Genomic DNA, 11,490 nt, shown 5'->3' with positions numbered 1-11,490 from the left:
AAGTCCCGCCTACCAGGTTGAGGAAACAAAGCAGTACTGGAACTAAAGAGAGCTGAAATAAAGTTATAGCTTTATTTATATCGATTTTGAAATATTTATTAATTTATTTAAATGTCATAACGATGTTTTTATAATATGTGTAAACTCCTTTAGACTTTATTAAGAACACAATATTATTTTAACATTAGTGTTTACATTTATATTACCTGAATGGTGAATTTATAATAATATAAACAATTATAGATGGTAACCTCTCTCTACCTCTATATTTTGGAGAAAGATCTAATCAGTTTTCTGTGTGTCAGAATGATTATTTTGTTTATTCCCTGACTGCAAAGACATAGGAAAACAATTTAATAAAAAACACAAAAACCTCACAACTATGATTTCTGTACCATACTGTTTTAAGTCTAACTGTAAAAATGCTAAAACAATGACTTATGCACACACTTCACACATTCACAAAATTGTAGTTTTCCACCGTGTGGTTACAATAACAGAAATTGTGTGAATTTATATGAGAGGTTCACTTAACCAAGTATAAATGTATTCATGTAAACCTGGAGCGCAGTAGTGACACACACTTTACAAGTATGTACTATTAAAGATGTTTTCATTGGCATAGCTATAAAAGTGGCATTAATCACACATTTTTAGACTTTAATGATAAAAGCTGTGATAGACTGAAATTTTAAAAAGTACTTGATTTAGATTAAAACATATTGGAAAGGATTTTGCCCAACCCCTTTCCACTTGAATAGTATATAAATGTATCTCATGAGCTTGTCTGGCAAAAGGCCTTGAAAGAAAACTTCTCCCGCAAACTCACAAAACAAGTTGAACTGAATTCTATTATTTAAAAAAAGGTGCGTTCAATTGTTTATTTGTGTCACCACCTGAATCTGATTTACACACCCTAACGTCTGCTAAACTATCCACCCACCAACTGTCCATTACCCTGCGAAGTCATTACTTGAAATACATTAAAATAATTTCCAGCAGAACTACATGCTTCAGTTTGATTATAATAGGTGAAAAACTACAAAAAGAGAGGTGGCACAGGTTACAGTTTTGATTAGAGGTTTAAAAATCTGAATTATTACCACACACAATATGTAAATACATACAATGTCCGGGAGATTACCTCCCAATACATCATCTACAAATACTGGTGCGCCATAATTTGATATGCACATGCGTTTTAACCTCATTTATTAATCATCCATCATCACATACAAACTCAAAACCAGGACTGCTGACTCCAAAGAAAACATGGAAAGGACAAGAGATCATTCAGTGTCATGGGGAGATTCATTAAAAGCATCACAACACAAACAGCACATAAGCAGAATGAGCTGTACGATCATGGCATGAACAAAGCAAACAGGAAAGTCTCAGCAGAATCCCCCAACATCACTCTGAATGCCCTGAAATTACATAAATTAATAGAATGGATGGAGGCAAAAAAATATGTGTGAAACATGCATGATTTTATGAAAAAGCAGCAGCCTAATGACCTTTTTTTTTGCCTTAAAGGGACAGTTCACCCCAAAAATTGAACTTACAGATTTTTCCTTGTTTATTCATCAAGACAATTCTAGTACGAGTTGGTCAGATTGGGAAAAATCAGCTGTAGAAATGTTTTTGCCTTTAGGGTGCTTGAATCCTGTTGCTTAGAGTTCCTCAAAATACATTTTAAAATTCAGATTTTTCTCTTTTACTATGGACATTTAGCTCCATTTTATTTAAGATTATAGACAGCACTACAGGCCGGAGGGAAAATTTGTATGTCCGACTTCAGGGTGAGTCACACCTTCAAAGTTTACCCACAACTTTGCTCCCATTTTCATCCTAACCACTTCTAAAGTTACAAATATTAAAAATTCAAGTAAACTCCTGCATTCCCCAAAAAGTAAACAAGTACCCCCAAAACATCTGTCAAAGAAATTCAGATACGATTTCTCTCCTCTTGTCTCATTTTTAAAATTTTTTTTGACATTATCCACACACGTCTTCACTTTTGACTCCACCAACAATTAATCCACTGAGTAAAAAGAAATGACACGTTTCTTTCTGAGGTTAAAAAAAATGCAGCATGCCATATTTGTTTGTTTACAAGTGAATACACTGGAAACAATCAAACAAACAAAACGTAGATTCAGGAAGGAAAAAAAAAAAAGGTTACATGACAGAGAGCATACACCATAACATGCAGCATACACTTCATTCATGAACTGAGAGGAACATAGTAAACAAAGGCACAAAAATTATCCGCTTTCTTTATGCCAAGTTTGGTCTGTAACCACTGAGATCCAGCTGCTTTTATGCTTGGGTTAACCATGCAAAACTTTGGCCGGTTCAACACACAAACAGAAAAAAATATACATTAAATAAATAAAAACTCAAAATACGCCCAAACCACAAATTGTAGCGTTAAATGTCTCAGATTACGATCGATGAGTTTACATGCTGGAGAGAAAAACCTGGCCAGCAGGAGCACTGGGAGGGTAGCACCATCGCCTGGAGAGGTTAAAACAGTACCTACAGTACCCCATCTACAGTAAGCCTGAGAAGACTCGTTTAACTCGCTTTACAGTTACGGTGACTTGGAATAACGTGATTGGCTGAGCTGTCCTGTTACACCAGAGATGATTTTATCATTTAAAGCAAAGCAGGCACTGGAAAAACTGAGAAGCGTAAAGCAGCACTGCTACATCAGGATGTTAATATCGTGGAGGACTTTTTACAGAGAAGTTTTGTTTTTTTTTAAAAATCAATAAATGGAAACATTGAACATATATTATAGGAAGACAGAAAGTTTTAAAGCATTCGATAAAGTAAAAATAAACAAGCGTGATCAATATGTTTACGTGAACTTGGCTTTAAATGCAAGAGGAGTGCTTAGTTGTTTGCACTCCTGAAAGTTCATTTAACAGAATCACTTGGAGGTGTTATATACTTTTAATCACTAAACCAAATATATGCTCAAAACCAAAACAAATACTGTTTTCCTCTGTGCCACAGAGCTTCACTGCTGTCCAAAAACTACTGGAATGTTATATGTGTATTCATCCGCAGCTGAAAATAGTCCCTATTAATTGCACTTTTGTTTTAACAACAGTGCTCAGCAATTTAAGAAGGTTTTACCTATAAAGTATTGACTTTTTTTCAAAGTTTTACATCATCAAAGCATCAAAACACCACAGAAAAGATGGGAAAGTCAAAGTAATATTTAACTCGTTGTTAGCTATGATTTAATCGTGGGACCAGCCAACATCAAGCCAGGCTGTTTAAACTGAAAGGCTGTTGCTGCCACTGCACTTTATGGCAGCATAAAGTTAATTTCACATTCTTAATTTGCAGGTATAACAAAGACAATCCTGTGTCTTTACCCAATTCCTTATCAAAAACAACAAAATGTTTACCACAAAGTATCTTAGTGTTGTGATATGCTATAACAGGCATCATGACAGATGCAGTTTTACCCAGTAACCCCAAGAGAGACATGGTCTGGTGGTCAGTAGCATCTAAGCTCAAAAGTTCCATTACACTGGATCATTTAATCACATCTTACTGTCTGTGTCATCATGTCATAACATGTTTCTCTGAGGTTTTACTAGGTGTGTTTGTGCTATTTTGATCTGTGAACAGAAAGGACAGTCAAGGACTTTGACCCCTAACAAGCTGATGTTTGCTCCCAGTGTTTGTTTAAGCCTGAGCCAGCTCCAAAACCACAAAGACTGAAACAGATGGTGAAAAATCCTCAGGCATTGAGTTTCGATTCTTCTCACCAGAGGAGGCGTCTATGCACAGAAATGAACCTCAGAGTGCGGTTAGCTTCCCTTTAAGCCTCAATCCTGCGTCTTTACAAAGTTGCAAGTTTACAAAACAATCACAAAGTGATTCTCACATGAGAAACTCTTTCACAGCAGCTGAGCCAGAGACTGATGAGTGGTGGACTGTTTGTACAGTGGCTGTGTAGATAACCTGCTCAGCTGTTGTGAGTAAAGTATGTGATCTATAGGCACAATACACAGAGTGTGCAGAGCTGGGCTGGAGAACAGCATCATGATAATGAGATACCCCATCTGTACCCAGCAAACATTTCAATACTGAATAACTGTCACAGCGGAATTTTCAGACATCAAGTCACAGTTGGAAAAATACATGAGGTTACCGGACATCATTGTTAGACTTTCTGGTAAGAGAAAGCTTGTGTTCAAGATTTTTTTCCCCACTATCTCCTTATTGATGAGAATAAAACAAAAAAGTGTCTCGAGAGGAGGAATCAGGAGAAAAAATAATCATGTCGTGTGACCTCTTTCTTTTCCTGAGCGTTCCTGAGTCTATGACACTGACATCGAGGACAGGGAGGAGATAATTGTAAAAGTTCAATGCATAAACTTCACTGTGCCACAAATGAAATACAGTTTAGATGCAGAAAACTGTAAAAATATAAAGTGTTTTTGCAGTAACCCGATTTGTTATTCCTCACTTTACTGTCTGACCTTGCCTCTATTCTGCGTTGAGACAACACTGACATACGTCTGTCTACGGTTTAGTTTTTGTGGTCGTACTGCGACCTCTTTTGACCTGTTTGCTGGGTAATTACGGGACTAGAAACCTGCTAGACACCTGCTAATGTGCTAGTGTAGCTCTCAAGGGTTTCAGAAACAATGTAGGAGAAAATTTGAATCGGTAATTGATGCAAATTCATTCCAGAAAAGAAACTGTGTATCATGTCTCCCTCTACAAAAAGAAAACCCAGAGAATACATAGACAATGATTAATGATCAACTTAAATACCGATATGCTGCCCAGCCCTAAAGAGTGAAAAAACAGTATTACATGGATTACTGTGCAACTCAGTTTAAATGACACCAGCAAAGAGGAAAATGCAGTTACAGCTTTTCTACATGGGCAGGATGTAGGTGGAGTTGGCCAGCTTGCGCTCCTGTGCGGCAGGAACAGTCTCTCTGTGACGCAGAGGTCTGTGGCAGTCTGGGTCCCGAAGGGGAGGGTAGTGCTGCCTGTAGCACAGCCAGGCGAAGGCGAGACCCAGCAGAGACCCCACCAGCACATCTGCGTAAAGGAGACACATAACAACACGGATAAGAACTTTTGCTAAATTAGTCCCTTATTTACATTATGCACTATTATACACTATATATGGACATAACTAACACAAGCACCTGGGTTCATCATGCAAATGTGATAAGTTACCCAAACCTACCTGGCCCTGTGTGAAAAAGTCATTGCCCGTAAACCTAAGCTGCCACCCTTCACAGCAAGAACTGCAATCAAACATGTATGATAACTGACAATGAGTCTTTCACATTGCTGTGGAGGTGATGTGCCCCACTCTTCTATGGAGAATTGTAATTAAGTCATATTGAAGGGTTTTCAATGATGAGGAGCCTGTTTAAGGTCATGCGACAGATGTGAATCAGTTTTAATCCAGATTCTGAGTAGGTCATTCCAAAACCTTTCCTTTTTCACATTTTCTGATAGAGAGCAGAATTCATGCTTCCATCAGTTGCAACAAGTTGTGAAGGTCCTGACGCAGCCCCAGACCATCACACTACCACCACCATGTTTAACTGTTGTTATGACGTTCTTTTTACTAAATGCTCTGTTAGTTTTATTCAAGATTTAATGGGACTCAAAAATGTCAAAATCACGACTGTCACAGAATATTTTCACATAAATCTTGGAGATCATCAAGAAGTGTTTTTGGCAAATGTGAGATGAGACTTTGTGTCCTTTTTGGTCAGCGTTGGTTTTCACCTTGCCAGAGACATCCATAGATGTTTGTCTGGGTTCTTTTGTGACCTTCTTCAATGAGTCATTGATGCAATCTTGGAGTAATTTTGGTAGGCTGGCCACTCCTGGGAAGGTTCACCACTGTTCACCAAGTTAATTCATAACTTAACAAGGGGCTAATTACGTTTTCGCATACAGACAGCTAAGTCTGGATAACCTTCATAAATAAAAGCGTTTGATAGAGATTTGTCTTTAAAATAGTACCCAAAATTTGTCAGCTAAAAAAGCCAACTACTTACAGTATTTTGCAGTGTTCAGACCAAGCAAATTTAACAGACCTTGCCAGTGGTGTTTGTAGTCGCAGGTTCTGGAGAGGGCGATCACAGCTGCAATGAGTAAAGGAGTGAGGAAGGCACACAGCCGCCACGCTCGGCCTTGGCCCGCTGCTGTGAAGCAGCGCAGCTTTCCTGCAATGTAGAGCGCTGTGAAGCCCAAACCTGCAAAGGCAACTGCAACGAAAGAGAAAGAAACGGAAGGGATGAAATAGAGCCAGAGGAAGTTTTATGCCACAAAATGGGAAATCAGAGCTGAAATTATAGCACTGCACTGAATCCCCACCAGTTAATGATGTGGTCTGCACTACTCTGCTATTAAGAGGCTGAAAAATCTCATACAGTTCCCTTTCTTGAAAGGGCAGAGAGACTTCAGCTGCGGAAGTCTACCTCACTGAGATGTGCAGTTGCATTTCTGATTTTTTTTTATGTTCATAGATTTAAGGCAGTACTATAACTCAGGCATGAGTCTAACAATGAAATAAGAGCCTAAAGGCTATTACACACTTGGATACATGTGCATTGAGATATACGCCCCCCGGCCTCACTCTGTGCCTCCATTTACTTTTCTTGTTGCCTGCTGATGAAAATGTACCAGCTCTGCAGCCATAATTGACCATAACAGCCTCTTACAGGAAGAATGCCCGCTGGGAAAGCTCTTTCTGCCTTCCATGATGACATCTGGGTCACCACTGCATCGCAGCTCCAGATTCATCTGACCGTCTGGGAAACAGCGGTAGAAGAAGTCTGGTCGTGGCCTGAGGATGTGACACAGAATGAACATGGAGGACAAATGTGGAGCTTCTGGTTAAAGTTGAATGTGCTATGTAATGTAACATGCTTACCTGCCAACTACAAGTTTGATGACATTGGTGAAAACTCCGTTCAGCACTAGAGTCAGAGTCACAGCTGGATGACAGGGGGAAACAGAACTGAATCATGAAAAAGATAAATCAACTCAAAAAGCCAGCCCACACATTTAAATGCGACAAACCAAAAAGCTCTTTTGCACGAGTTTCCTACCCAGTGAGGCTTCCTTCAGATCACCACGCTCCAACTTATTCAGGAAGGTGAAAGCCAGGATTACAATCAGCGGGGTGCAAACCGCCACACTCTGTAACAGATCAACAAAAGAGGAGATCATAACAATAATAATTGTAAATCCTCTCCATCTGAGACTGGACACACACACACACACACACACAAAACTCTCCACAGATTCAATATTAAAATGTCTAACGTTACAGCAGTGAAAAGCACATTTACAGCCTCTATGGAAAGTTTACCCCTTTAACAACACCTGCTGTATGGTGGGTGATTTACTTATAACTCATAAATATGCTTACTGGTAGAATTTAAAAACATGGGGCTGTTTTTGGGTAATTAAACTAGATTTCTCCATAGTTTTATTTATTTTTTGCTGCTAAGACCTTTTAGACCATTTTCAAAATCATATTATTGGACATATCAAATACCCCATTGTGCAGTACAGCTTTCGTCCCATGCTGATGTTTTAGGACTCCTAAAACTTTCAGGATAATAGACCAGCCGTTTTTAAGGAAATCAAGACTGGTTAAACTGGGTAAACTTATTTCTTCTCCACACTCCACGCCTCTAAAAGTTTTGAGCCAGTTTATCAAACGTCTCAAAACTCCCCTCTGGAGTCACAGGGGGACTTTACGATTTTGTCCACGTGTTGGACTTGTTTAAAGTGATTTCCCCTGTGAGAGCTCAGTCACACTCAGTAAATATTAACTCTACGTCATCAGAACAAACAACAACTGTAAACAAAAGATTTTCATGATCATATAGCTACGTTCTTGATGTGCATCAAAACATACCCAAACTAAAAAGACAAGATGTTCATTTAATATGTAAATTAACCATCATGCGGTTTAATTTTAAAGCTAATAAAAATCCAGAGAGTTATGATATATTATGAATATTTTTTCTCACAGAAATATGAACTTATGGGAGTTAAGGTCCTAAAAAGAAACTTTACAATGATCCTACAAAACAGCAGAAAGTTAACGTGTTCCAATAAAGTACAAAAATGACCAGAGGGATTTTATTTATTCCAGTTTATCAAACAGCTATACTCACAAACATAAGAGAGGTGGGTACATGGTCCCTCTCCACGCGGTGGAATTTATACAGCCACATCTCCTCTGCCTGAATCTCACGGTAGAAAGGAGGAAGCTGCTCCGTCACACTGAGCAAAGCACAAATGGTGTTAAGGTGGTGTTTGCCCACAATAAAACAAAATGCTTGCATTCAGATGTTGTGCCTGTCCCAGGGATAACTTACAGGAACACCACCAACAGCGCCAGCCGGATGGAAATTTCCGACAGGAAACCACGCAGCAGCCTCCTCTTCATTTTGTTTCTCGGAGTGGACGTCAGTCAACAGCAAACATCTTCACTCCACCATCTTTTAACTTAACTGGGACTAAAGACAATGGAGAGCTGAGTTTTAGTTTTACTTTAATTTAGATGTTGAAAGAAAAACAATGAAACCTAAATAGATGAGAAGATTATTGATTTTTTTTTTTAAATAGTTTCAGTGATTTATGCAAAATACTTTAGTTACAAGTATGTGCATTACAAACAGCTGAAGTTATTCTGCTTTATTCTGTTGAGGTGGTACAGTTATTTCCTGGGCACCTCCTGGTGATACTGGTTAATATTTTGGGCTGTAAGTCTAGTTTTAACCTTAACATCTACAGCCAATCACCTGCCTCCATCTCCCCTTATCCTTACTATCCTCCTCTATCACACCAAATTTCCTTGACTACACCCATGAAAATTCCTTTGAAGTATTTCTCTTTTCCTCCTGCATGGCAGCTACATCTTCAACATCCTTTGTCCAGTATGCTCACTATTCCTCCTCTGCAAATGCCCAAATCATCTCGGTCTAACCCCTAACTTTATCTCCAAACACTCAACCTGAGTTGCCCCTCTGATGTACTTATTTCTAATCCATTCCATCACTCCCAATAAAAATCTTAACTCTACCACCTCCAGTTCAACCACCCGTCGTTTGAAATTAAGTTAAAAGATAACCCCGTTTACCAAAATGAGGGCATGAAACGTCACACGAAAGGTAACAATTCCAAGTTTCTCAAAATAATCATCATTAAAGCAAAGCTACTTACATTATTTATACATCCTATATACAGAAAAACAGCAAATATAAACGTTGTACTACAGTAAATATATGGAGCCCACTAAGTCCTGTAAGGTGATATTTTTTTATCTTATTACTTGTTTGATTAAGATAATCACTTGCTCGAAGAGATAAATAACTTGTTTGCACAAGATAAAAACCGTTGTGTAACTTGTGTCCACAATAAAATGCTCTCAAAAGCCAAATAACTTGATTTGCACAAGGTTAAAAACAACTCTATCTTAAGGGACTCCATAAAAATGGGGTGTATGTAAAATGATCTTGACACTTAACATCTGGTGTTGGTCTAAAGGAGGAGAAAATAATCTTGTAATCTTAATAAATACATGAGTGCACCATTCATTTGAAATCACAGGCAAAACGATGCCAAATGCGCCTGTTTGAGCTTATTATTTTAAAAGAAATGCAAAAAATAAAATAAAATTGATGACTCCCCCTCTTTACACATCGTATGTTCGCACAGATAAATACAGGTAAAGATAAAAAGGCTGTTTACATCAGTATTTACACTGACCACGTCTAAAATCTGGCATAAAGGCCAACATGCTGCAACTGTGCCCTCCACTTCCAGATGCTCTATATATTAAAGAGGTTCCATTTGACCGGATATAACATAAACGCATTGAATTATGATCAGTGCCGTCGGTACAGAGGAAAATTATTATTTAAGTGATCTGTACAAAGTATACGTTAGCAGACTAAGCTAAGCAGAGCTAGCACCATCTGTCACCATAGACATCTGGCCGAATTTCCGCGTTGTCAAGCAAATTGACAAAAATTAACACTACTAACCTTAAACCGGAAGCTGTTCTTTACCTCTTTATCCTCATAGTTTACTCTTCTTGTAACATAAAGCAGGCCCCTAACTCTTCTGTGTCTACCGAAGGTGTAAGTCGCGCATTCTTAGATTTGAGAGAAACAGGGATGTCACGGAGGAGGAGGAGGAGAAAGAGCGCTGCGTGAAGCTAACGAACACCGCACGCGCGTCTGGTGTGAGCTGTCAAAATAAAAGCCTTAAAAATGAAAGTGTTAAGTTAAATGCGGCTCAAAGTCCCGTCGTACTCCAGATAGATAGATAGATAGATAGATAGATAGATAGATAGATAGATTTTAAAAAAGCGAGTTGTAGTGAAGAATTGCGATTGTGTAGTTCACTGTGTACATTTTTTAAAAAGTATATTAAAAAGATGGCCAGCAATTATAAAACTGAGGTATGGTGACAGTTTATTACCTTTTCCCTGTGTGTTATTTAGTAACATTTGATTTTTAATCAAGGTATAAAAGTGTTAATTCAGTAATTTTCGATGGACAATTCTTTTCTGCTGTTTTGATTTTTTTTTTTTTTTCGTTTACTTTTTTTCGGATGGGGGGTTGTAATGTTCTCATGATATAAATGCTTCACGGTGATCCACGTTCGTTCCAAAGGAGAAAAACATTTTCTTGATGTTTTGTAAACCGGAAGTTGTCGTAGATCAGTTTTTCCTGCTTTACACGTGGGATGCAAGAAGCCACGTCACGTTACGAATGGCCACCTAGAGGTTACAGAAGATGTCTGCATGATTTATTGCCTAAATGTTTGTTTCTTTACTGCTGCGTCTTCGTAAAATATTTCACTTTTTGCATAAGTTTAGCTCCACTTATTAAATACTCATCCATTCAAAGCTTCCCAGTTTATATTTCTAGGATTTTTATGTGTTTTGCCTGTTAATATGTTTTTACCGCACATTGAGGTAGGAGAAATAGCATTTCACTCATTGTATGGTTGTCCCGGACCAGTTACCAAGAAGGTAAAGTTCATTAAAATACACACTTAAAAATAATTGCCCCGATAATTCTCCAGAGCAAGATTAATATAAGTAAATAAAACTAAACAGAAACTTAATACTAGGTGTAAACTAAAAATGTTTTTATTAACTGAAATAAATATAAAAAATAGAATTTTGGGAAAGATGAAAACGATACTGCATCCTTACAAAACAAAATAAAAATGCTAAGGAAATGTCATGAATTTTTGGTCTTTATGACTTTGGTTAAATCTTGTTATCAGGCACCAGCCTGATTAGGGTTGATTGAGACTCTATATATGTATATAACTGAGAGGCTTAAATCTGCCCCTTACAAACACTCCAGTCTGGGTCTTCATATCAGGTACACAGAACCTTAGATGAATAATGACAAATTTGCCAAAATGCAGAAGCAGTATGTGGAC

The 11,490-nt window shown here is 38.0% G+C and overlaps 1 protein-coding gene across 2 annotated transcripts; it reads right to left on the bottom strand.

The window, feature by feature from the left end:
- Window positions 1-70: 70 nt before the first annotated feature.
- On the bottom strand, window positions 71-10,246 carry plpp5 (phospholipid phosphatase 5). 2 transcript variants are annotated; one of them, XM_085294987.1, is made up of 8 exons: window positions 10,074-10,246; window positions 8,403-8,543; window positions 8,199-8,307; window positions 7,119-7,209; window positions 6,941-7,004; window positions 6,729-6,853; window positions 6,102-6,272; window positions 71-5,082 (listed from the first exon to the last, which is right to left on the bottom strand). In XM_085294987.1, exons 2-8 carry the CDS (start codon window positions 8,471-8,473, stop codon window positions 4,913-4,915), a joined length of 801 nt encoding a protein of 266 aa, XP_085151113.1. In that variant the 5' UTR covers window positions 8,474-8,543; window positions 10,074-10,246; the 3' UTR covers window positions 71-4,912. The 2 variants fall into 2 exon arrangements, with proteins under 2 accessions (XP_085151113.1, XP_085151114.1); XM_085294988.1 differs by having other exon boundaries at window positions 10,098-10,244.
- Window positions 10,247-11,490: the final 1,244 nt, after the last annotated feature.

This window comes from Mchenga conophoros, linkage group LG12 (genome assembly GCF_057382185.1).
Source record: "Mchenga conophoros isolate Kocher_MC1m ecotype Shallow Benthic linkage group LG12, M_conophoros_male_GT1.1, whole genome shotgun sequence".
In the NCBI taxonomy this organism is placed as follows: domain Eukaryota; kingdom Metazoa; phylum Chordata; class Actinopteri; order Cichliformes; family Cichlidae; genus Mchenga; species Mchenga conophoros.
Note: the sequence above shows the minus strand (reverse complement) of the source record. Positions and strands in the feature narration are given on the sequence as shown.

Coding starts and splice junctions, on each gene's coding strand:
- plpp5 (XM_085294987.1), bottom strand. CDS start 8,473: ATGAAGAGGAGGCTGCTGCGTGGTTTCCTGTCGGAAATTTCCATCCGG. Junction 7,005..7,118: donor TCTGAAGGAAGCCTCACTGG/GTAGGAAACTCG, acceptor CCTGTCATCCAG/CTGTGACTCTGACTCTAGTG. Junction 6,854..6,940: donor ATCAAACTTGTAGTTGGCAG/GTAAGCATGTTA, acceptor TCACATCCTCAG/GCCACGACCAGACTTCTTCT.